Genomic DNA, 25932 nt, shown 5'->3' with positions numbered 1-25932 from the left:
GCACGCGCGGGGCGCGGCCGGGGGGCGCCTGCGCCGTGGGGCGGGCGGGGCCGGGCCGGGCTGTGGCGGCGGCGGCGGCGGGGAGCGGGGCGCAGGGAGCGGCGGGGCCATGGCGAAGCACACGGTGTCGTCGGCCCGCTTCCGGCGGGTGGACGTGGACGAGTACGACGAGAACAAGTTCGTGGACGAGGAGGAAGGAGGAGACGGGCAGGCGGGGCCCGACGAGGGGGAAGTGGACTCGTGCCTCAGGCAATATCCTTCCGCAGCGGGGCGGGACGGGAGCGGCACCGGGACGGTGGGGGACGGGGGAGGGGAGGACCAGGGCCGGGGGGGGGGAGGGACCGGGCCCGGAGCGGGCCCGGAGCGGGCCCAGGCCGAGGGAGGGGAAGGGCCGTTCGGAAGGGCCGTTCGGAAGGGCCGGTATGGTTCCGCTGTTTGCCCGTCCTTATCCGCCCGGCACAGGGAACATGCTGGCCGCGCTGCAGGCGGCTCTGAAGAACCCCCCGATCAACACGAAGAACCAGGCGGTGAAGGTGAGGTAGCCGGCTCGCGAGGTTACTCCTTACCAGTGCCTCCCTGCTGCTGTAGGGCCAGCCCCCAGCAGCCGGGGGGGGGGGCGGTGGCAGCCAGGAGACTCAGCGTTAGGGTATTCCCCGGTGTCCAAACACCTTTGACCTCCGCTGTTTTACTCAAAAAATTCGGATGCTGTCTGTCTGTGTGCCTCTAACTCGGTGCTAGGTCGGGTTTATTGGGTCCTTCAGCCTGTATGTACCGCATGTGCTGTGCCCTGGCTGGCTCAGCACTTCATCTCATGCCCGTGTCTGGTCAGGATCAAGCTCAGAAGGGCAAGTTCACCTGGCAGCATGTAGCCATAGCCGGTACCGAGCCACCGAGGAACCACAGCCTCTGACTAATGACGCTGCTAGCACAGCCAGACCGCGCACCTACATAAAAGGAAGAACTGATGGTTATTGCATCCAATCAAAATTAAGCCATTAAAACCTCAGAAATTGCAAGCACGCCCCCTGAGACAGAATATAGGAGCATGCTGCCTGCATGTACTTCTGAATCTCCCCAGAATAAACCTCAAGTGGCTCAGGATTGCAGCGGCGAGAGCAACAGACAAATAAGATGAGGAACTGCCCAGATGTGGAGCGCCTGTGGAGGACTGTCGTCCTGGTTTGACGGGAGCCTTACAGCCATGGTGCTGGGCTTCTCTGGCACAGGAGGTTTTTCACCGAGCTCCATACCATTTCCTGAGGGCTTTCACAGAGAACCAGCTAGTGTTTCTTACAGATCCTGTTGTCTAAGAGAGTGACCGGCTTTGTTTCACATGAAGGACTTGTTTCCATTAGATGTGTGTTCATGTATTTAAGAATACAGTGTGAAGGCAGTGAAAGTGGAGAGGGCAGAGCAACTGAATTTTCATATTTGGCTTCATTTTTAGCTGTGCTTGTGGAATTTAAGTTTTGCTCATAGTTCTTGCTGTGAGAAGTCTTTCTAAGTAGCTGTAGGACGTAAACAAGAAAACTGACATCAATAATTTCTGCAGGAGAAAGCTGCTGGAAGCATTCGTATAATTGAATTACTTAAAAGTCTAAGAAAATTGAGACCATTTTTCTTTCATCCTCCCTCAGTTAGCGATGGATGGGCAGGAAGAGCTGATTTATGCTGATTAGATGCAGCTGTAATCATGCTACACAAATTCCTGGGCCTGAAATGATATCCAGACCAACTTGCAAATGGTTATTGATGCAGAATATTGTTTGTGCTGCCAGGTTGCATCCTGCATGCCTGGGACAGAAGTTGGCTGTTTTGAAAGTTTTTTTGTGTGGCTTCCAGCAGTCACCACTTCCAGGTTGGCCAATGCCAGTTCCATGGAATATGATAATTGCATCTCATTAAACAGTACAAAGGTGTGGAAAAGGCTCTGGTAACAGGGGAGGCCAGTCAAGTACTTAATCCTTATAATTTTTTTTTGGAACTTGCCAGACCTTGAATTTCAATACAAAAATTTAATATTTAGTCCCAGCCTCACTTAGTAAGTGGAAAATTGCAAACGAGCACAGAGGCAGAAAAATGTAAAGCAGAACAAACTCGTGCTCTGTTGCGCTCTTCAGCACTGGGAGGCTGTATCTGTTACACGTTAGTATCACAATCTTTTGTACAAGCTGCTCTATTCAAACGTATTTTAAAATTGCTAAAGAGAAGAATTCTAGTTCCACTTGTTCAGGAGGTGACTGGTGTTTGGATGTACCTTGTGTGCGAATAAATCTATCTCTGCCTTTCCTACTTGTTGACAGGATCGTGCAGAAAGCATTGTCCTGAAGGTTCTCATCTCTTTCAAAGCCAACGATATAGAGAAGGCAGTGCAGTCGCTGGATAAGAATGGTGTCGATCTGCTGATGAAATACATCTACAAAGGCTTTGAGAGCCCCTCTGACAACAGCAGTGCTGTGCTGCTGCAGTGGCATGAGAAGGTGCGTGTCTAGGGTATGCTCCCACCCAGGTCCTACTTGCTAGCAGGTTCTTGGGTCCTGGGCACGCTCCCTGAGCCTGGCAAGAACCTCCTTTCTGCCTGGTGAAACTGAAATGCCCCATTTTGCACAGCGAGGTGGGTGCTGTCCTGCACACTCAGAGCTGTGTCGTTGTTTGTCATTCTTCTGATTCCTTGGGTAAAGATTCTACATTAAAATTTGATTTTTGTTAGACTGATGCAAACAAAATAGTTCAACCCAGCGATTCAGGCAGATGGAAGTAGAATTTCCTTCCTAGAGGGAAGCAAAATTTGCAATTTAGGTATGCAGGGAGATAAAAGTTTATTAAATAACTGTCTTTAAAACGAATGCGGTTATGCTTCCCTGCTACGCTGGGTGCTAGTGTTTTGCTCTTGATGTAAAGTGCTGGGAGATGCTCCTTTGAAATAGTCGGGAAGTCTTTCCTGGCAGCGGTAGTTTCAGTCTGTAGCCACCTTGACCCGGAACTGCCTCTTTTCTCTTCTCAGGCCCTGGCTGCAGGAGGAGTGGGGTCCATTGTCCGCGTTTTGACTGCCAGGAAAACGGTTTAACTCCAGCAGGGAGCAGCTGTCTGCCATCCATGGCGGGGGAGATGCTGGTGCAAAACCCAACCAACTCAATGCCATTGCTGCCCTGTGGGCAGCGTCTGTCTCTCAGCTTGTCTTCTCACTGCTTCTTTCATACCCGACAAGTAATGCATATCGTGATCTCTTCTTGTTAAACTCTGGAAAATTATGAAGGTGCAATTTTATTTCTAACAGGAATATTTGGTACTCAAGCATTTCAGTGACATGTATAGAGCTACGTATAAAACTTCGTGTTTAGGATGATTTGCATTTGTGTATAATTGTGGCAGATTTGGACCTGACTTTCCAAACAAAAGCTGAGGGACGTAGGGCAATGTCTTAATTCTTTTTTTGCTAGCCAAGCAGTGGCTTGACGTAAGATAAATATTTGAGAAGTGGGGCAGCTATTCGTGTAGGTAACTGGACCACGTTTCCTTTGGTCAGCCTCTGAACCTACAGCAGTGAACAGGGCAGAATACAACGGCTGCCTTCCGACCAATCATCATTCCAGAAAGCTGAGTATTTTCTTTAACCTCACATCTTATGGCCAGTTCTGAAGTCTTGTCATCAGACGCCAGGCCCCAGTGGGAAAGTCACACAGGATAAAGTTGCCTGTCCTGAAGTTTGGATGGCAGAATTTAAAGGGTTGATGGTCCATTTACACCGGAGCGCAGTCCAGTGAACTCTATTTTGGGGAGTAAAAAATCCTAAACAGGAGAAGACAAAGGAGCTTTCACACAGGAAATCACCTTTCAGCAACTTGAATGTGATTTGATTCTCTCCAGCACAACATGGTGGCTCCCTCTGGTAATCTGAGAAATAAATACTGGTATCCACACCAACCTTGCAAAGCTCCCATATTTTGTTTTCTAGATACAGTTTTAAGGGTACCAGACGGTTAACATTCCTGTTGTACCACAGTGAGTTAGCTAGTGGGCAAATTAAGTTCTAAAATAAAGAGGAGTATTTTAAAAAGAATTAAGAAAGCCCAGGGCATCCCAGACCACAGATCACCACTGAAGGTTAGGGGCCAGGACTGATGTAAACACATTTTATGTTCACCATTTTACAGCAATTCAGTTGTGTAAAACTTGGGGAATTTGTGAAGCCTTTGCTGTTTTTTGATATCTGCTTTTTTGGTTTTTTGTAATAACAATAAAGACCAGACAAATGAATTGTCACTGAATATTTACTTGGAGTCTGAAATACCTTGAAGTTAACTGTTCAACTAACTTAATTTTTAATTCAGCAGGTGGCTGGCTACTCAAGGACTGACAAAAGTTAAAAAGTAAGCCCTCCCTTATTTTTCTGGCTAAGCTTGCTTTATAGTAACTTGTCCCTTTAACGTCGGTACATGTGCGCAGCTTCATCCCACTAAAAAAAATCTTAAGCTATTTGAAGATACTTAAACACCCCAAAATGTTCCAAACCAGGACTAGCAGAGATGTCGCTGCCTACACTAAAATCTTACCAAGGGAGTGAGACCATCACGACCGTTGGTGGTAGGTGCTTTCTCAAGAGAAGAAAAACTGATGGCCTAGTAGGGTTGTTGTGTGGGTGAAACTCCTGATATCATGGCTGGGCTTCTGTTTGTCTTTCTGCTGACCCCAGCTCTGAGAGATTAAACTTTTAATCGTTAGTTTTAATAATTTAAGCAAAGATGAAGTCCTGGGCTTGTCCAGTAGGCAGGATGACTATGTGTGGCATTGCTAATTATACACGTATTCACCTTGAACTCCCGAAGCATACAGAGAAAGCTATCGGTGAGCACTCTGACATCTGAAGGGCAGCTTATGTTTGTTATTCAAGTCATCGCTTTGGAAAGCCAGAGCTAGTACCTTCGGAATACTCAAACCAAAGTGTCCTGATGCACCACGTTTGCATAGGAGTTGGTAAGAAGGCAGCTTCAGACGTTTTCCTCCTCTCCCACCTCCTCCTCCACTTCCTTCGCAGAAGAGCCAGCGTGGGTATCCCTCTGTCATTCAGCTCTGGAGACTGGTTTCTCTGCAAATTACTCCAAATTCGGGGAGGAGAGGAGAGGAGAAACTGCTTTCAAAAACAACCAATGTCAAAGCAGGCCAGCTACCTCTAGGTGGCATTAGATAAACAAAGGCAACAAGAAGAGTGATCTTAACGTTTCCTGGGTTCCCCATCAAAGTATCCGATGAAGTGTTTAGAAGTATTTTTAATAATATGCGTGCTTATTCCACCTATATTTTCAGGGACGTGCTAAAAGACGATGACTTGACAAGCACTGCTGTGGAGGTAGGAGTGCAAGATTTGCAGGAAAGCCTCTTCTGTTAACTGCTATTAACTGAAGCGGGAGAAGACCGCTTACCAAGGAGCACTCCCTTTGCTCCCACCTGGTGTGGCTGCTTCCAGGTGAGAGCCCAGATCCTCGGGCACGCACTGCCACTGCCTGCTGACAAAGTGGAGCCTGAAGTGCAAGCTTGGACTCCCCAGTACTGGAGATGCTCCATCAGCTTTGTTGGTTCACGAAGCAACGTTGGAAGCTGAACCCTACCCGGATGACTCTGGGCTGCCTTGGCCACAACTGTTTGGAGAAGAACTGCAGCATGATGCATGGGCAGGCTCCTGGCGGGGAGGAAAGCATCTTCCAGGCCAGCAGTGAGGACTTCTCAGCTTGAAGAAACCCATTTATGCCCATATACACCTGGAGATGGAGGCACGTGGGTCAGGAGAAGGAGATAGCAAGTTGTACATTGCACAGCGGCACTGGGGACCCATGGAAAAAGAGGAAAACTGAAAGGCAGGGAAGAAAAAATCCCTATATCAAGAAGGAAACCTTCACTGAAAAATACTCTACATACAAATTGGTCCCACTCCAAGGGGAATGGCATTTGGAGATCTCCTCTAGGAAAGCTTTGTGCTCCCGAGCCTTCTTTGTGAGCGTCTCACTACTGCTTTTAGCTTTGGCCGAAGCGTGTGGTAACAGCACCTTCCTGCTTTTGCAACAGCCAAGCACGTTAGGAGGGAAACCGCTGCCCTTGTGCTGCTGAGAGGTGCAGCCCTGCTGAGTCCGGGCTTTGATATGTTACCATCCCTGTTATTCACTTCCTCTTGGACAAGAAATGAGTTTCTTCTTCTACGTCGAGTTGGTAAAAGAAAGGGGAACAAGAGACACGCTTTGTTACTAGAAAGGTTGTGTTTACCACAGCTTTGACATTGGACTTTGTATGTTACGCTAAAAAAAAATCAAGAAGAGGAGTAGCTGCTACGTGCATTTGCTGTTATTGCATCTTTCAGATCCCATCTTTCTGTGAAACAGGAGGGAAAATGGCACTTGCCACATGGGTGATCTTGCATCCTCCTCCAGCCCCCTTGCACTGGTTCTGGGATCAGCCTGACCTGCCAGTGCGCTGAGGCAGATAACTAAACCAGCAGAAAAGTATTCCTCCAGAAGGTGAACCATTTCCTGCTAGATGGCATCTCCCAGCCACAGGAGATGGGAGAGAGAGTCAGAGCCTTGCAGGAGCCAACAGTGGTTTAACAAAACCGTGGAAGTCTGCTCCTAGCTGGGGCCAGCCTCTGCCCCATGGAGCTCAATGGCAGGAGGACAATATTGTATGGGGAAATGGAGCCGAGAGTAGGGAAAATGGATTGTGAGAAAAGTGTTTGTTTGGGCTAGGAAAAGAGTCAGATCTCCAGAGTGGTGGGTGCTGTAATTCAATGCAAAACCTTCAACTACAGAGTGCATCCTCGTCCCACTATCTAAACCCTGGAGGGTAGAAGAGAGGGCAGGTTTGTTGCCCCTGAGCATTGAAATAGCTCCTCAAAATGAGACATACTCGGCTTCTGAGCAGGCCTTCCTCACGGGAAGGACAAAAGGCTTCTGGGAGCGTTTTCACACTCCCAAACCAGGTACTCCCCTCCCTCTCCCACCACATTGGCTGATTGCATTTCCCTCGGCTCTTTTGGAGGTCGTGGAGCCTGCTCTGTGCTGCCCACAGTTGCTTTAGGAAGCCCACGGGAGCTGGCTGGGCGTAGTGGGATGCTGAGGAGACACTCAGCTTGCAACTGGAGAACCGAGGTTCAGGGATGTGCTCTGTCACACACTTAAAAGCCAGGCCTCATTGTTCAGCAGCTCGGGTTCTTTCCAGCCCTGAGCAGAAGTTGAGCAAAAGCCTCCTCCACAATCTCCTTCCTGTTGCCGGCATTATCTAGTTTGTTGGGGAAGTCTGAGTAAACACATGAGGGCAAAGTCTTTCTGACGTGTTCCATTTTCTTATGAAATGCGCGTCGCATCACCGCAAGATGAGGCAGAGGCAAAGCACCAGGATTAGGAGCTGCATGAGAGCACTCAACCCCAACCTTTCTGGGCCAGGAGGTCAGACCCCTGCACTCACCACGGGACTGTCACATGCTGAGTGTTCCCTCTCCATCCAGCAACACTCCAGGGCCAGGCTGTGCTCCACAGCCCACGGAACACCCAGACAGAAGTGTCACTGGGGTGACCACAAGGTAACAGCGCTACTAGGGCTCAGCTGGCCCCGTCGCAGCCCCCAAAGCCCACTTTGGGCTGTAGTGCTCACCCCGCAGCTTTGTGAGCCCAACCTGATGGAGCACCCAGCTGCCACCAAGCAGGGCTTTTGATGCAGCCCCCGAGGTGGAGCCCCCGGAGGGCTCGGCACAACACATGCTGAGCTCTGCGTGGAAACCCGCTGCGGCGGGGGCAGCCTCTCTTCCACTTCCCCATCTCGGGCCGTGTTGCACTGACACCAGTGAGGCCACTTCCTGGCAGGTTTGCGACACGGGCTGCGGAAAGGCAGAAGCACAGCTAAAAAGGAGCAGGGAGAGGCCGAGCGAGGAAGACGGGCACTGCAGGGCGAGTCCCCCAGCGTGGTCGGGTACCCCGCATCCTGCTCCCACCGCACCATGTCTCTGGTCGAGACGATCCGGCTGTGGCAAGAGGGGGTGTGTGCCGCAGACGGGAAGGAGTGGAGGGCAGCCCTGGATGCCTTCACGGCCGTCCAGAGCCCCCCAGCCAAAATCTGCTACAACATCGGCTGCATCTACCTCGTCCTGGGGAAGCTGGCTGAGGCAGAGGAGGTGAGCGCTGCGGTGGGAGGGCTGGGATGGAGCTGTGACAGCCCCAGGCTGTTCTCTGTTCTCGCTGAGCTGGTTTACTCAGTGAGTCATGGATGGAGGCAGCAGCTGAGGCACAGAGCTTTCTGACAGCGCTCTCCCTCCCGGAGGCGACCGCAGACCCAAGTGCCTGGTGCCAGATGCTTCCAGCTCCAAGAACAAGGAGCCTGGTGCAGGCTCTACCCCCCGGTGCTGCAGGGAGGCTTTGCCCACAGAGCCCAGCTTAGGCCAGTCGACTAAAGCAGACAGGACAGGCAGAGCCACTCTACAGCTTCAGTTTTCCTTAAAGACCTTCCCTTCTTACCCCTCGTTTTGCAGGCATTCACCCAGAGCATCAGCTGTGACAAGCACCTGGCTGTGGCCTATTTCCAGCGGGGAACCGTCTTTTACAGGAGGCAGAAGTAAGTGGATGTTTTTAATGCTTTGGTTTTGCCCCCTGCAGTGACGCCAGCCTGTGGCTGAAAGCAGCTGTGGGCAGGTTGGTGGACCAGGGGCTAAACCACAGCTCCTCGAGGTGAAACAGCTCCAGGAGGCAGGGAACTTCATCTTGGGGTGTCTGAAGACACCACGAGGCTATGGGAGAGACCCAACCAAACTTGGTCAAGTTTAATTAAAGACTCATGAGGGCCCAGGTGGTGTACAAGGTGGGGAAGCACTCTGACATTACCTTGTCCTCTATTCCACAGCCACGAAATGGCCATAAAGGATTTTAAGGAGGCGCTGGCCCAGCTGCGAGGCAACCAGCTCATCGACTACAAGATCCTGGGGCTGCGGTACAGGCTCTTTGCTTGTGAGGTGAGAAAGCCTGACCGGTATTTTTAGTCACTGGCAAAAAAAAAAAAAAAAAAAAAAAAAAAATCAGGGGAAAAACACCCTGCCTTGCCAAAAAACAAGCACGCTGGCGCAGGGATGGGGAACCTAGGTGCTACCTAGGGATTTTATTAGGGTGGCAGAAAATCCCAACAGCAAGGGTCCAGTGCCTCTAAGAGCTGACTTCTTGCTCCTATCCCTGTGGCAGATACTTTACAACATCGCACTGGTGTATGCCACGATGGAGGACTGGAAGAAAGCTGAGGAGCACCTGACGCTGGCAGCGTGCATGAAGAGCGAGCCCCAGCACAACAAGATTGACAGGGCGATGGAAGCTATCCTGGTAAGGAGGAGCAGGCCTTACAGCATGGTGCTTGCTCGTGGTGGTCCAACAGGAAGGGGAGAGAAAGTCCAAGGAGCAGAGAAAACACCTTTTAGCTACAGCTTTAGCTGTGCAGGAGAAAACTGTGGATGGCTACACAAGACATGGGTGTCGCAAGGAGGGGGAATGGTGGGAAGAGCTTTCAGGCACTGTGATGGTAAGATGGGGCTAAAGAGATCCTGTAAGGGCTTGGGTGAGATTGGCAAGGTGATGGTTTGACTTTATGGAGTGAGACCTTTGCCACAGAGATAGAAGGAAGGAAGGCGGCAACAAGACAGTCCCTGATCACACCTCTGAAGAGCACTGCGACTTCTCTATGCTACAGAAGCAGAAGCTCTATGAGCTGGTGGCAATTCCCCCGGGGAAGCTGTTTCGACCAAATGAAAAGCAAGTGGCTCAGCTGGAGAAGAAGGACTACCTGGGAAAAGCCATGGTAAGAAAGAAGCATCTTTATTCAAGCCAAGGCTGTGGGCTGAAGAGATCTGCTGTCTGCCCACTGCCTCAGAGCCACCAGGCACTGAGCTGACACCTGGCGAGGCACTGGGCCAGGGAGCCAGTCTGCACCCTGGGGATGGATGCCTGCAGGCACCAGCACTCTGCGGGAACAGAAGAGTTAAGCTCTGCAGAAATACACTTCTATCTGTGCAGCTCAGCACGGCCTATTTTCAGTTTCCTTTGTGAGAGATGAGGGACAGTCACTCAGCAGTGACAGTCACTCAGCAGTGAGATGGGAAGGTCCCACTGGAGCTTCAACCTGGGCCAAAATTTTGTTTGGGGTACAGGAGTGTGTGGGGGGGGATGGAAATGAAGCTATTTAAACTCTGACACCCACAAGTGACCTCCAGTTCTTCCCCTGCTCACACTGAAGCAGTTTTTTCAGTTCAGACAATCCAACAGGACTTCTCTTGCACTAACGAGCAAAATCCAAGCAGCGGGATGCACCCTTGGGCTCAGGTCCTGGCAAGGCAGAACAGCTCAGGTCCTGGTGCCAGCGCTGCCGCAGAAAGCAAACCTGGAGCATCCACACCCACAGAATTTGGCTTGGACAACAGCAGAGGAGGGTGGGTATCAGAGATGGGAGGTCTAAGAGCAGCTACAGGCACCAAATCACTGCGTGTCTTCCTTTGGCTGTAGGTGGTGGCATCCGTGGTGGACAAGGATGATTTTTCCGGATTTGCTCCACTTCAACCGCAGGTAAGGCTCCAGCCACCCACTCATGGCGCCCTCAACACCACAGCCCGTGTGGTGTGGGTAGCTTTGAGCGTACACAGGGATGGCGATGGCCATCCCACACCTCGCCCAGGGTTCCAGCAAGCGAAGACCACCATGAACTTTCTGCTACTGCTGGGGGAGGATGAGGTGGAAGCTGCCCCCACATCTCAGCTGCTCTCTTCTTCATCAGAAGGTGCAGCCCAAACCCACCCACGTCTGTGGTTACGCTGGCTCCCTGAATGGAGAAGTAGTGGCCTGGTCACACGTCCTCTGCCCCCACCGTGAGATGACTGATTTCAGCAGGGACCACAGGGAGGTCACAAACCTGCCCCGCAAGCCTCCTCAGGGTTGCTCTGTCTAAGCTCAAAACACCAGAGGAGCAAGAGCAGTTCTGGTTTTGTTCCTTGTCTTCCTTTCTGGGTCTGTCAGCTCTGCACATTTGCCTTGATGCTTTCCTGATGAAGTAACAACAATTTTCCATTTTTAAAGTCACCGGAGAGTTTTTCCAAGGGTCTTTTGAGAGGATACAGAGAAGCACAACCACTGCAGACCTACAGTGCTGTTATGTGAGATAAAATACACTGTTTTCAATGCAACAGAGGTCCTTGCTCCAGGAGCCAGACCTGCCATACTATTTCAGTACAAAAGTAGCTTCTTTAGAGAGTTCATAACATCCACCAGAGACCTTACATTACATAGGTAGGAGGGACTGTAAAGCACTGCGATAGCAGCTGGGCGTTTTATAGTAACGGGATGATACACAGCAGCACAACTCACTGTTTAAGCCAGCTGATCTCTGACTCACGATCCCAACCCTCTGTGAGTACATGAAGCTAAGATCACAAAAAGCAGGATCATGCCTCTGGAAATCACGAGGGGGAAGATTTGGAAACTGCTTCTCTGAAGGAGCAAACTGACCAACCCAACATGAGTGTGGGGAGGAAGGACCCATGTAGGGATGATAACAGGAATAGGAGGAGACTGCAGGCCATTTCTGCAGACTAACCAGAATCTGCCAGATTACAGACAACTTTCTTTTTGTTCACAGGCCTCCGGTCCTCCACCCAGGCCCAAGACACCAGAAATCCTCAAGTAAGTTGGAAGAAAGGTGAGGAAATGTTAGCAGCGTTGCTAACACACGCAGCCAGGTCCACTCCCATCCCACGTCACCACAGCTGAGTGCCCAGCCAGCACCCAGAACTAACAGTGGGGAAGGAGAACGGACCAGAGAAACAAGGAAGCAGAGTTTAGGTCCCCTATGAAGTAAAACAGCGGTGCCACCTCCCCTCCTGACACGGCTTCCAAACCTAGGGCCCTCGAAGGGCAGCCGCACCGTGTCCTATATGAGTTCATCCCCGAGACCACTGAGGAGCTGCAGGTCCTGCCAGGAAACATCGTCTTTGTCCTGAAGAAAGAGAAGGACAACTGGGCCACAGTGATGTTCAACGGGAAGGTACGAGGGGCAGGCTGGGCACGAGGGGGTGGATGATGGGGCTGGCACCAGGAGGCTCTGCAGGGGATTAACAGAGCAAAGCCTTGCAGTCACCCCTGAGTTTCTGACCTAGCTCCCCGCGTCCCCCCTTCAGGTTTGAGGGCAGACGTCTCTGGGCCTGACAAAGGCCACCCCTGCCCCCAGGAGACCTGACAGGCTCAGGGAGCTTTAAGCCCAGCTCCTCGTGTCCTGCTCCCAGCATTCCTGCCAGGCAGGGGACCGAGGCACACTGCTCCTCCCACACGGCCACGTGAGCTGACAGGAATCAACGCGGAGCTGGGTCGCTCGAGCTGCCTATCTCCTCAGATACCACATGCAGCTAATGTTTTCTTACCTTCAATTCCCTGGATGATGAAGTAACCATCTCCAGATGATCCAAAGCCATTCACATACTCCCACAAGGATTCAGTGAAACCCGTCCAGCCTGCAGCAACTAAACTTCAAGTCCCAGGGATTCTCTCACGTTCAGGGCTGGGACAAACTCAGTCGCTTCCTCCAGCAGCAGGTTCCTTCCCACCAAGCAAACCTCCCTTGTCTCTGTACCCCTGCAGAAAGGGATCGTCCCCTGCAACTACCTCGAGCCTGTGGAGCTCCAGAACAAGCTGCACATCCAGGTAAGGAGCCCAGGAGGAGTTGGCGTCCTGGGGGGAGACACAGATCCCCACACAGACCACCCAGCACTTACTCTAGCAAGACTCAAAACTGCAACTCCTTCCCTCTTGTAACACTGTGGGGCTTCTGGCTCAAGGTTGTCTTGACACAAGCTCAGAAGCCTGCAAAACTCCAGACAGATGCTGTGCTGATGGCCCCCAGGTGGTAGCTGGTAACACTGGGGAGATGAAGGGGTACCAAATTCACCCTGCCCAAGTCAAAACCCCAAAGAGACCTTGGGAAAATAGCCAGGGACGTGCTCTGCACACACTGCCTCCTACAAGGTAAGGCGGTTACTCTCACTGAGGCTAGAACTGCCTGGTTCCACCCCAAAACGATGGGCAGCATGGCAGAGCTCATCCCCAAACCCCTGGCTAGGTGGGCTGGAGGGGGTCCCCAAGACAGGAGCGCCCCAGGGCTGTGCCCGCTCCCTCAGGAGGGCTCCTAGTGACAGCACTGTCCTCTTCCCACCTGGCACAGGACGAAATCCCTCCTGAACCCGAGATTCCTGAGCCTCCCAGCTCCATTGCTCCAGCAAAGGCCCGTCGGCCAGCACCAGGTCAGTGTGGGGAGGGGAGGGGGTGGGAGGACCCTGGGGACAAACCTGGGGACAGCCTCCTCGGTGCTGTGTCCTCACAGCCCGTGCCATCTGTCAAGACCAGGGCTGGGGGCCAGCTCCTTCTGTTCTTCAGATCCTCTGGCCCCTTTTGCCACGAAGGATGGGGAAGCATTAAGGCAGGAGACAGCGCTGCAACTGCAGTGCTGAGGATGGAGCAAACCAGAGTGTGTAGGCCCCTCTGTGCTCCTAATTAGCACAGCAGCTAATGGAAAAAAGGTCCTGGGGATAGGAACAGGGCAAGTGACCCAGCTTGCGCAAGTCCCAGAGCAGGAAGATCATTACGGGCTTCTCCTTAAAGCAGGGCACCTGGGATTATCAGAGTGCTGAGCTAGTTTTGGAGGCACTGCCAGTGCCCTGGGGACTTCTGGCTGATGCTGCTCAGCACCCACATCCCAGGCTGGGGCTGCAGCACCCGGGGCAGGGGTGGCAGCATCAGAGACACCAAACTGCCCCAAGCACAGCCAGGCAGCAAAGATGCTGTGAAACTGATGCCCAGCGCCTCAAAAATCAATTCCCCTCCTCCCAGCCACATAAATGAGCTCAGGCAGCACTGGGGTCCCACTCCAAACCCAGCTAACTACCTCCAGGGCCCCATCCCCAGGCAGGGAGGGCAAGCAGGACACAAGACTGCAGCCCGAACACAGGCTCTTGCTGCAGGGAACAGGGCTTCTCTTTCACCCCAGAGCAGCCCACCCCAGCCCCCAACAACTGACCACCAGCACCAGGTCGCTGTCAGCGCTGGGATTTGCATCATCTTTGCAAATTCCCAGCACCAGAGAGAGACAGCTGGGAGAGGCATATGTTACAGCACAGGCCAGCTCTCACTTTGTCTGCAAAGTCCAGTATTGGAGGTTATTCAGCTGTCGGAGCACAAGATACATCATTATTTGTGCTTGCAAATGCATTCGTATTTTAAAGAAGTCCACCCAGGAGTAACATCCCAGCCCTAAAGCTCCTACCCCAGGAACGCAGGACAGGCTCCACAGGGGGAAAGCAAGGACAACACAGACCTGAATCAAGGCAGGGAAGGCAGAGCCCAAACCTCTTCTTGGTGGTTACTGCTAAACCCCATGGAAGGATCCCACCACAGCTGGTGCCGCTTCCATTTGAGTGACCACAGCTGGATCCAGGGTTGGTTGGTGTCGCTGCAGATAATGATGGGTGTCGAAGAGAAGGGCTACAGAAATACTGGAAACATATTTATGCCCAGAGCAGTAACGCTTACCCTGTTCCACGTGCTGAGCCACTGTTTTCTTCTTCCTCAGACTACGTTCCTGTTACTACAACGCAGCCGAGAGAAGCTGCAACGGTAAGACGTGTGTGGTGGGCATCACGGGAAGGCAGAGCCAGGGTCCACGCTACAAACCAGCACCTATTGCACGTTGAGAGGTGCTGGAATGCTTTGCAAGCACCATAGCCCTGGGAGTGCTTCAGCTTTTTGTCACTCTGGAGCTTCTCCAAAGCGTAACGCAGGGGCTAGCAGGACATCAGGGCCTGGGAGGCCTCCTCCAGAAACAACAATCCCAACTGAAAACAAGAACAGAGGGGAAGGGAGTGGGCACACCTTGAATTCGGACACCTAGGAAGCCACACATGGTCACTAGATGCCTAGTGCCCTACTGTGCTCTCTCCTGGGCCAAGCCCAGGGCAACCAACCAGCCACATGTGCTACATAGCTTTGGTGGCCTAGCCCAGAAGTATTAAAGGTTGCCAATGGTAACAGGGATGGCTCCCAGACAGCTGATGGCACGCAGCTCAGCTTTTACTGAGGTGACAGCAGTTTCCATGTCCCAGTCCCTCTCCCTGCCCACAGCAAGCCCCCGAGCTGCAAGCAGGCACAGCCCCGTGGGGAGAAGCTTCTGACACCCCCATTTTCCACCTGCAGGAAACCAAACCAGCACCTTGCATTCTCAAGGTGCATTACAAATACACAGTTGCGATGCAAGTCCAGCCAGGCCTCTCCTACAAGGAGCTCCTGAACCTCGTTTGCAAGAAACTGGAGCTCCAGCCTGAGCACACGCAGCTGAGGTGAGGCGCTGCCCACTGCAGGGGCTGTGTTTTTGTGTCTCCCACCCTTACCACGTCCTCTGTGTGCCCAGGTACAAGCCTGTGGGCAGCGAGGAGCTGGTGACTCTGAGCACGGGGAACCTGGAGGCAGCTTGGAGCCACAGCAAGGACAACTGCCTGACGGTGTGGTGCGACATCACGGAGGTCAGTGACAGCTGGTGGTGGCAGCCGCCTCTTCTGCTGGCAGGGACTGGGGCTGAAACCTAAGCAGAGCTTGTCTGTCTTATTCTGGGACAAAGAGGGAAAAGCCAAGAAGTGTCTTTACCAGCTTATTTCCTGCCCTAGGGAGAGGGATTTCTACCAGACAGCGAACCAGAGGAGCCACAGAAGGCAATGCTGGAGGAGATGGGACCAACCCAAGTGGTAGCGCAGTACAGTTACGAAGCCACCCAGCCCGAAGACCTGGAGTTTCAGGCAGGAGATGTGATACTTGTTTTATCCAAAGGTAATATGCTCCTGTTGTGACAGAGGAAGGGAGGGACCTTCCAGCTGTGGTGAGGGCATGGGCCTGACTCTTAGATGCCAAGCACCTGCAGCAGTTCTTGTTAAGCTGTAGGCTCCCAACACCTGCCAGTCAGGCCCAAATCCCTCAGGTACCTGGTGACACAGAGGACAGGTGCCAGCAGCGCTTTAGCCAGCTCCTCAGGGCAACCTGCAAGCTTCATTAGGGACTTTGATCTCTTGCCCCAAAATCTCCACTTCTCTGAAGCAAACTGTTTCATACTTGGGATCTGCAGAGCAGCAGCCTGGCTCAGCCAGCCTGCACTGAGGCTGCTTCTCCTGCAAATTGCAGTTTGCCACTTTCAGATGGAAAACAGGCTGCTTGGATTCCTAAGTTAGCCTCAGTCTTCTGTAGTGATTGCATGAGAACTGATGTTTAAATACAGGCCAGGAATCTCAGCAAGAGCTAGTCCACATTTTTGACTTTGATCCTCTCACTTGTGCCCAGCAGCCACGCAGGGAGGACAAGCTGGCTGTGCTGCAGCAAAGGCTGCAGGTGAGCCCAGCTTGGGTGAAGAATTAGCTACAGAGAGAGCTGCTTGCACAGGGCAACTGTTTCTTCCTCCCCTGAGCCTCTGAGTAAAGCCGTGACAGCAGAAATGGTTTTAAATGAGGAAAGAAAAAAAAACACCATGACAAAATTATGATACCTTGCTACATGCAGCACTACCGCTAATTTGTGTGGCAGGGTTAGGACGCTGTACACTAGTTCCTCCTCCAGTTGTACAGATGAAGTTTTGCACATTACAACACTGATGAAGTAGTGTCGTGCAGAGGGGGAAGTCATCACTGAGCTATATTATTTCCCATTAAAAAGTTGTTTTTTCCTTGTTGGGTTCCTGACAGCAAGAGTTTTCAGAGCTCCCAGCTTTAATCACCCTGGGGTAGCAGAATCTTTTTGTTTGTTGTGTTTGAGATGAATGTGGAACAGCAGGTGAAACTATGCTTTAGTTCCTATCTTGAAGGGGGCAGTCCCAGGTCTCTAATCACTACTGCACTCTCATCTTGTTTCTGCTGTTATTCAAGGCAGTTTCTGAGCCCACATCTGGCTTTAAGACCCCAATTCTCAAATTCTTAGCAGAAATACAACCTCGGAAAGCATCCTCTACTGCCTTTGCCATCCCCGTGCCTGCTGCTGCTGATAGTTTTAGATTAAAAATTGGACGTTCAGCAAATAAAACCACTACAGCCTTTATTGTGGTTGTAATTCATATGAAAGCAGTCAGACAGTGAGGAAAGGCAGTGATACAAAGTCTTTAACACTTACAGGCTTATTTGCCTACATAAATTGCATGGTTTCTCAACGGAACTTTCTTCTGTTCCCTTTCTTAAAGTCACTCTTTGTAAAACACGAAAACTTGCAACATTTCCAGGAACATAATTTTATCTTTTCAGAAACTTGGCTGCTGTCTCTAAAAAAAAAAAAAAGTCTCTATATTGATCTATTCTTCCCACGTTATTCAGCAGTGTATTTCTCTCTACAACTCCCTGAAAGGAAGGTGTGGGGAGCTGGGGGTCTTCTCACAGGTAACTAGCGATAGGACTAGAGGGAATGGCCTCAAGTTGTGCCGGGGAGGTTCAAGCTGGAAATGAGGAGGCATTTCTTCTCAGAAAGAGTGGTCAGGCAAGAAAGAGTGGTCAGGGAGGTGGTGGAGTCACCATCCCTGGGGGTGTTTAAGGAGAGGCTGGACGTGGTGCTTAGGGACATGGTTTAGTGGGTGACATTGATAATAGGGTGCTGGTTGGACCAGATGATCTTGAAGGTCTCTTCCAACCTTAATGATTCTGTGATTCTTACCTTAGGAGCTTGCTGTCTGCCTCTTTCCTCCTCAGACCTCCTCCCTGTCTCCATAGTCACCTCTCTATCAGGCTCTCATGGGGCTATTTATCTGCAGACAATCCTAAAATGGTGAACTCAGGCCTGTCCGTAGCACACAAAAGTATGTTATTATCATGCTCCTGCACATCCCTAGGGTGACAAAAATTGTGCAAATTTTATCTTCCAGTGAATGAAGACTGGTTAGAAGGCCAGTGCAATGGGAAGATAGGCATCTTCCCATCTGCTTTCGTTCAAGATTATAACACTAAAGACCCAGAAATCTGATTTCTAAAGAGCTAAAGGAGTCCTGGACCAAAGAAAATTAAGAAATCAACTGTTGCAATTAAGTTTCCACCTTAATCACTGCATCTGAAAATGGACTGAATATGTTATTGCTACACATATTAAATGCTTTATTTTTGTTTTACCTTTTGCATTGCTCTGTCTGAAACAGGTAGTTATCTTCCTGCTAGGGATACATGCAGTGCTAAGGCCGTGCTCACCAGCAGACTTGGCAGCCCCAGCTCTGCCCCACCAACCAGCCCTTTGCCATATCAGTGCCTGGGAAAACCCATGGCAGGGTGGTGCCAGTTGCTTTTACAGGCCCACTGACCTGGGGAGCTGCTCCTTGGGAAGCTATGGACCAGGAAAGGCTGAACATGAACAGAATTTACTTCCTTAAAACATTATTGCTCACTGCAAGAGCTTAATCAAAAGCCACTGCACAGCCTCGCCCTGCTCCACTGACAACCCACTTCAGCCACCACACACATACACATTTTCAGCTCTAGGGGTCGTTTCTGAGAGCTTTTTCTCAGCAGTCACAAGAGACAGTAATTTAAGATGACACTGCCGCAGATCTCAACAAGTCACCTGGTAGTAAAGTTGCTCCCTACACAGAAGTCTGCATAACTGTAACTTCTATAACTTCTTCCATATCCAGTTTAAAGAGGTTTGTCCCCCCTCTGCCATCGGGTGCCATGGCTCTGCTTTCACCGTATTTAACCTTCCCTGGCTGTTGGCAGCTGGTCCTTCTGGCATTTTAAAAATACCTATGCTGCCCGTCCTCATAACATGAGAGCTGTAGGCACAGCCAGCCCTCTGCAGCACTGCAAAGCCTTCTGCTTCAGGGAGGTTTCCCCAGTTCTCATCCTATCGCCCAGGTTCTGTACAACCCCACCCTCCCATTGACTTTCATCTCACAATTAATTTTAAAAGGAACTTATTCTGGAGAGTTGCGTGGATAAAAACAAACACCTGACCTCTCAAAAATGGAGCAGCTCTACAGTTTTCTTAGCCTGCCTTTGACACATCTGGAAGCAGGCTGTTTAGAAACTAGCTGTAAACAGCCAACAAGTGCAAGAGCCATCCTGATTTACAGGCAGGTCAACAGCAGAAGGATCTGTGTCCTCCGGCTCCTGCTGCCTGTGCTCTACCAGGTTCAGGTAATCCAGCCTACAAGTGACAGAGCTTTGTAAGCTACTCCCAGCCCAGATTTTTGATTCAGTACATGAAAACACATCGTACACAGGCAGCATAAAACCACAATCCAATTATCTGCACTGAGCCCAAGCCAGAATTTGTGATTTATTTAGTTCTCTTTCAGGAAAAGAAAGAAAAAAAAACTCCAAACCTTCTTCTGACTTCTCCAGAGAAATGCATTTTTGAAAGCCTGCTGAGTTACACAGGAAATAAATGCTACACACAGACCTGGATGGAGAGAACATGGTTTAATTAAAGGCAAAGCTGATTTCAGCAGCTGCAGTTCTTGCACAGACAGACAAAAAACACAAAAAAAGCTTACGACACAAACCAGTTTCTGTTGGGGGCCCCTTCCCTCGCTCCCCTGGGCTCCGGAAGGCAGGAGGAGTCCCAGCCAAGAGTCAGACACGTTCCTGACACCAGATTCTCATGCACAAGTGGAGCGGTGCGGCTGGGACCCTGGCACGGCCGGGAGTGAGATGGTGAACCTGGTTAGCTCGTTTAGGGTGCAAGAGTCAGTGACAGTTCAAACACTGGAATGTCGCAGCTGCCAGGGCGCACAGCTCAATACACAAACAGGGAGGGCTGGGGATAGGTACAGAGGGGTTTGGTTCGTATTAGCACTGGGTGGGAACTTCACTTTTTGGACTTGTTAAAGGAAATACATCTTCAAAATGCAACAAAGAACAGTGATGTTGCTAACATGGAGAACGTGGGGGAGCTGCTCATACCCTCGGATGGGTATTGGGTCTCCATCTTCCCTTTTTATTCTCTGTCGGGGCTGCCCAGACTCCAGTGTCACTTAGGCTCCTGCATGTGCTTTGCTCTGCAGCTGACTTCCAGCTCAGAGATCCTGAACCATCACACAACCCCTTACTGCTAAACACAGCAAATGGACGTTGAGATTGTTTCCGTAACTTCCCTGGGAAACCTAACAAAAACGCTGTCCTTTCCTTTAATGAAGTTTCCAGTCTTCCTTTCCCCTAATAAATAGCAAATAAAACGTTTTCCTTTCCCTTCTGCACCTTTTCACACGTGAACAGCACTATGCTTTCTTCCACGTGTGGGTTGCACATGTGTGTCCACGGTGCCTCAGATTTCTTTCTAGAACTGAAAGTCTGGGGGCTGCAGCTGGGAGGGCAGGGGACGGGTTTCTGCAGAGCTGGTGTGTGCCTATGGGGGCTCGTACACTCCACACTGTCCAGGCTGACTGTCGTCTTTACCCAGTCCTGCTGGACCCCTGATTACTTTCTGCAAGATGTTGCACATTGGCAATAAAACTACTAGCATCCAGCGAAAATGGGAGGATGGGGAAAAGAAAAAAAAACATTGAAAGCTTTCTACCTACCTATTAAAATGAGTCAGGCTGTGAATGCACAGACTAGCCTGCCCTTTGAGGGGCTAGCCACTATGCTACAGTAAAATGTACAGGAATCAAACATTAATTTAAAACCCCATAGCAGTTAACTTGCTTGTCCAGCAGGGTGCTGCAATGCCCCACATCACTGATAATAGCTCAAACACCTACTGAGAGGAGGGCATTTCATGCTGGAGCCTCTAACCCACCCACAGGCTTGCCAAAAGCCTTTGAGTGAAAGGAAGTGGTGTCAAGTGCCAGATTCTCCTTCATGAAACTCCTTCACTAGCCCAGGAGATAAAGCCCACCTTGCCACCAACCTCCTCTGACCAGAGCAGCAGCTGGGGCTTCCGTTGCTCTACACTGACTACAAAGCATGTCTCCGTACGGAAGAATTCAGTGTGATCTTACTACTGAGATAGTCATAAAGATGTTTAGGAGTAATTTCAACTACATTCTCAGTCAGCGAAGCAATCATTAATGGATTCCTATTTTATCTCCCCAAAGAGAGGAAAAGGATTGAGAAGTTCTCGTTGGCTTCTCCCATCTGCCCTTCGTTCTCAGCTTTTACTTCCCATGTGGCTGGGGACATGCACGATGGAGAAGGTGAGAGGCGGTGATATCGGGTTACTGAGTGAGACAAACAGCAGTTCCTCTCTCCCTTCAGAGGGCCCAGGGATGGGAGAGTTCCTGATGTTGTTTTCTTGCACTGCAGACGTTTTGTGCACACTCAGTGGGTTGGTGGAGCACTTACGCCCTCCTGACAGCGAGGAACAGAAGAGAGGGCTGCCACCTGCACAGGACTGTGTGGGCCAGTCCTGCAAACCCAACATGCCATGGTTTATGGAGCCTTTGTTTGCAAGGGTTGCCACCTCGTTCTCAATGCGGCGGGTTCATGGTGCCTTGTCCACGTTGCTGTTTCTGCTTCTGCTGCATTAACAGCTGCTCCAGGGCTGAGGGTCCCGGGTGCATCATGGAACTGGACCAGATGGACTAAAAGCAAACAGTCAACACTAGCACCTCCTTGTTTTCTTACAGATGAGGAGACTATACTATATTTTCCCCTCTTCCCTTCATCACTCATACCTGTCTTATAATGAGAGTCAGACTTCAAAGGGAGCTCCCCTTGAAGCAGCTTACCCTCCCCACCAGAATCCTCATTACCATATAAATATATCCCACATTCACAATTACTAATTTTAGACCAGTCAAAGCAAATGTTATAATTTCTTCCAGTTCTGCCAGCCTCGTCTTGTTCCACAAAATATTCTAGAACAGGAAGAACTGAAAAACCGTGACATCTTCCAGAACTGGTCATACCTCCCACATTGCCTACGTAAGCAAGTCTGCAGGAAAAGCCTCCAAGGTTTCTGACCCTGAACCCCGATGCCTGGAACAGCAGCGTGAGCTGCCTACAGCCACCAGACCCTGGCCCCGTAGGCAAGTGCCTGTTCCCAAGCACAGCTTTATAGTCATAAGCTTTATAATTAACTATACCTTCAGACTCTCCATGAGCACAGCTGAGGAGTCCTCTATGGCAGGGCCTTGGGCTGCCCAGGTGCCACTGGGAGTGCTGGGCTGGTGCCAGCTGCTCTCTGAGGATGACGATGTTGCTGGGAGATAGTCCAGACCAAACCCTCCCATTGCTAAAATGGGGAAAAGAGACAAATTCGGAGGAATCTAGCAAAACCATTGCAAAAACAAACGTCAACAACTGGCTTCATCCAGGCCTGGAACACAGCACTTGCCTGGCTTATCTGTCTTCCAGCGGTCTGCGATTCTCCTGTCTCTGTTGTCTGGAGTCCCAATAGGTCCGAAGTTGGAGAAGGGAACAGAATTGTGGTTATGGGTTGGAGGGGAGCTTGGCAAGCTGCTGGGGTTGGAGGAGTGAGGAGACTGGCTGGCTGGTGTCGAATGATCTAGTGATTACAAGGCAAGAGGGAAAAGGTGAAGAGAAACAGCAGGAGCATCCTGATTTTGAATTTCATAGTGCTGCTGCAATTTCTGCCATCACCCAGTTTTCTCCAGTACTGAAGGTCAGTTTTTATTCCCTCCATTACATGAGTAAATTCCTAAATTCTGAGCGAAAACATTTGCACATAAACACAGTCATTCTATTATTGTATAAGTGCACATACGTGCCTACCAGAAAGCAAAAATCCAGGAAACCTCAAGAGGGCTGGCTAACCAACAGGGAGTTTTCCCCATGTTTCTTGAATAACTTCTCTCAAACAAACAAACAAGAAAACCTATCTCCAAGCTTTACAAGCTAATAAAGAATAACTTTAGACCAAGGAGTTTGCAAGTTTACAACTTCAATTTGAATGTTTTACACTTCTTTGAGCCTTAAAGCAATTCAGACCAGAACTGAATACTGAGCAAAGCAGGAGCGCAGGCATGGAAGTGTCTCTCTGTGAGCGGGAGAGCACGATGCCTGAAGAGAACAAAGAAGAGCAGGGTGCCAGGATGTATTCTCGGATGAGGAGGTGAAGTGAAAGCTAAAACCCATGTAGTGTCATAAATCCTGCTAGAATAAAAGCACTTTGCAGCTCCCTCCATTTCATCAACAACAGTTCCTTCCGGTTGGCTGCAGAAGTCTTGATATGACCAAAGAACATCTCCAATGGCTAAGTTATTTAAAGTCCTCTTTTTACGTTCCTTCCCTCCCCTCACGCTCTTGTGGATTTTTTGTGATGGTAAAGTCATGACACAACTCTAATGTGTTTTATGCCCTCAAGAAAATTGTTAAAGAAAAAGCTGGTTTGCTTTGTAGGCTGCTTTACACTTTAAAAAAATAATGTCATACTTTCCTCCTCACTCTTCAATCATGTAATTTCTTTTCTCTTTCACCTATCTGCTTTATAAAATCCAAATCTTCCTGGTTCTTCCAAAGAAGCAACATTAGAAGTACAATAATTTTTTAAAATGCATCAAGTCCTACTCTCAAACGCCTGTCAGGAATTTAAGTTAAAGAGATTTCAGGATGTAACACTTCCTACAGCTTTTATCCTGCTCAACTACTTCAACTAAAAATCTAGGTTCTTACCCTATATTAGCAACGGAATCCCATTGCATTTCCAAGGATTATATATAAAGGAACACAGAAACCTTCAGACATTGTAAAGAAGATTTTTTTTTAATTGCCAGTTACATTTAACTTGCAGTAGGCTCGGAATTAACTCCAATCCTCTTAAAATGCACACAAGAAAAATTGTACCAGGATTACCTGAGCTGGCTGGAAGGGATGGAGACCACGGAGTCCCTTCAAAGAGAGAATATAGTGAAGTCTCCTGATGGGCAACTGAAGGGGTGACTTCTGTTTTTGTGCTGGTATTCATGTTTTTCCCATATACCTCATTAAACATGCTGTTATTTGGATATCTTTCCTGGAATAAAAAGAGTTTGAGTACAGGATTTATTTGAAACACTGAGAATATATAAAGGAAATTATTACAAATCAAAACACTTTTGTAACTCCTTTTTCACTCCTCAGAATCTTCTCTGAACACTTTATTTAACCAAGTCCATCAGATCCTGAAGCAGGGCCAATTTCTCCTGGCTGAACTGCAAAGCCTTCATAAAATTTTTTAATTTCTGGTCAAGAGACCCTGCTCTGCTCCTTGGGAGAGAATGGGTATTCCACTGGTCAGGAATAAAAATACTTCCACACCACAAAACGTGGGGATGCACCTTTTCACTCAACTCTACGATTCCACTGAAAGCAAACATCCCAGGAACTCAACAAGACTCAACAGCACCTCTGCAGAACGACAGCTGGGGCGAATTTGGGAAGACAACTGATTTTCAACAATGGTGAAAGGCAAAAAATAACCTTGCTAATACAGACTGAAATTAGACCTGTGGATCCCCTTTCAAGTTTGCCATTAATTTGCACTAAAGGATGTGCCCATACTTGTGCCACTATCCAGCTAACCAGTAAGTCCGAACAGCAAAATGCTGCCAGCTTTGGCCATCACATACCTGATTAAGAGAAAAGCCACTGAGAGACAGGAAAGATGATGACTGAGACATCAATTCTGACGGTTTTTCCAGCAGGGACTTCTTTGAAAAACCAGAAAAGGAAAACAAGCAGTTGGTTTTCAGTGCAGTGAGCAGGAGCAAAGTAAGCTACAAAAAACTGCCCAGGTATTTTTGTTTAAAACTTTTCTTGCATTTTTGACCTCAGCACCGTGGAGGGCAGGGGGGAACAAACTAACAAATGCAGAAAATCAAAAGTTTCCCTATTAATTTTAATTAATAACTAAAAATCAACAATTATGACAGCTGAGAATCCCAGGCAAACCCCACTGACAGCACAGTTTCCCAGTTCTCAAGCGCCTCTGGCTGCTTCCACAGTCTGACACGTCTAGAGGGGATGTTCCTGCCAAACACACCAACCCTGCGGATGTATAAAACCTTGCACAAATGAGACAGGATCCTTTCCAGTGGGCAGAGTGCTCAGTCACACCTGATGAAACCCTTGCACGTTGCTATTCATTGATGGATTGTTAGTTTCGAGTACTCCTGCTGTATAGACACTCAGAAAAATCACAGCTCATCTTACCGTCTAATTGGGCTAAACAGTTAAAGTTTCATTTATTTCTCTCTCATTTTCATTATAAATGACTAAAGAAGAAGAAAAGTGTTTGCAGCAGAGGTTCCAAAACTCCCATGGGTTCTATGTTGAAATATTATGGCCTTTTCCATGACCTTTTCCATCATCTACACCTCCTCCCATACAGCTATTATCTGCACCCTAGTATTTCTCAGTTTTCGTTTTCAGTTATTATGATTAAGCAATGAAAAATACTGATATGAAATATAATTATATGAACCAAGCCTATTGAGGGAAGACACAATTAGTTATCACTGAGACATAAGTGACAGCAAAACTGTAAAGCTTGGCTGCTACATAATTGAACACCCCTGACCTTAGGATCAGGATCAAAAATTCACAGAATTAGTGAAGTCACGAGTAAAGCTGTGTGAGATCCAAAATTACATCTGTAGTCTTGTTCCAAATAAAAACCCTCTTGCCCCCAAACCAGCTCAGCACATCAGGTATCTTAAAATTTATTGTTCAAATAATAAGAAAAGCCCCTCTCTAACGTGGTCTTAATATCTGGAATAACTTTGCTTTTATCCTGTAAGCCTAAGACAAACAGCCCCATTTTCTTGGCAAGCAGCTCCTAGCTTGTTAGATTTTCAAACTGACAACTCGTTACTTTGAAAGCACGTTGTAAAAAGCAGACAAAATTTGTACTCAGCACATCCACACAGCCTGCACAGAGGAGTATTTCCGCCCATCTGTCAGCAGACAGCAACTGCAGGAGCTTCAAAGGAAGCTGCTGA

General features: G+C 49.4%; 3 protein-coding genes across 9 annotated transcripts in view; 2 read left to right on the top strand and 1 right to left on the bottom strand.

Moving 5' to 3' along the window:
* The first annotated feature begins 36 nt into the window (after positions 1-36).
* Positions 37-4274, top strand: ARPC5 (actin related protein 2/3 complex subunit 5). Its single transcript, XM_040564766.1, has 4 exons — positions 37-252; positions 461-533; positions 2304-2480; positions 3005-4274. Exons 1-4 carry the CDS (start codon positions 110-112, stop codon positions 3065-3067), a joined length of 456 nt encoding a protein of 151 aa, XP_040420700.1. The 5' UTR covers positions 37-109; the 3' UTR covers positions 3068-4274.
* A 2782-nt stretch (positions 4275-7056) lies between these two features.
* Positions 7057-18168, top strand: NCF2 (neutrophil cytosolic factor 2). Its single transcript, XM_040564765.1, has 15 exons — positions 7057-8152; positions 8507-8589; positions 8875-8983; positions 9207-9341; positions 9706-9813; positions 10515-10574; positions 11641-11684; positions 11904-12045; positions 12636-12698; positions 13216-13294; positions 14620-14663; positions 15240-15382; positions 15454-15565; positions 15707-15866; positions 17929-18168. Exons 1-15 carry the CDS (start codon positions 7979-7981, stop codon positions 18024-18026), a joined length of 1554 nt encoding a protein of 517 aa, XP_040420699.1. The 5' UTR covers positions 7057-7978; the 3' UTR covers positions 18027-18168.
* Positions 18169-19456: 1288 nt separating this feature from the next.
* SMG7 (SMG7 nonsense mediated mRNA decay factor) overlaps positions 19457-25932 on the bottom strand; it is a 51504-nt gene continuing 45028 nt past the window's right edge. For 5 of the 7 annotated variants that reach the window (XM_040564757.1, XM_040564763.1, XM_040564762.1 and 2 more), the window contains 5 exons: positions 24562-24642; positions 23807-23966; positions 22329-22499; positions 22078-22226; positions 19457-21573 (listed from right to left, as the gene is read on the bottom strand). In XM_040564757.1, coding sequence (XP_040420691.1) covers positions 21460-21573; positions 22078-22226; positions 22329-22499; positions 23807-23966; positions 24562-24642 — 675 coding nt within the window. In that variant the 3' untranslated portion in view covers positions 19457-21459. The remainder of the gene's footprint in view (positions 21574-22077; positions 22227-22328; positions 22500-23806; positions 23967-24561; positions 24643-25932) is intronic. The other 2 variants (XM_040564758.1, XM_040564764.1) reach the window with 1 other exon arrangement.

The sequence above is a fragment of the Cygnus olor genome, chromosome 8 (genome assembly GCF_009769625.2).
Source record: "Cygnus olor isolate bCygOlo1 chromosome 8, bCygOlo1.pri.v2, whole genome shotgun sequence".
NCBI lineage: Eukaryota > Metazoa > Chordata > Aves > Anseriformes > Anatidae > Cygnus > Cygnus olor.
This window is presented reverse-complemented; position numbering and strand designations above follow the sequence as displayed.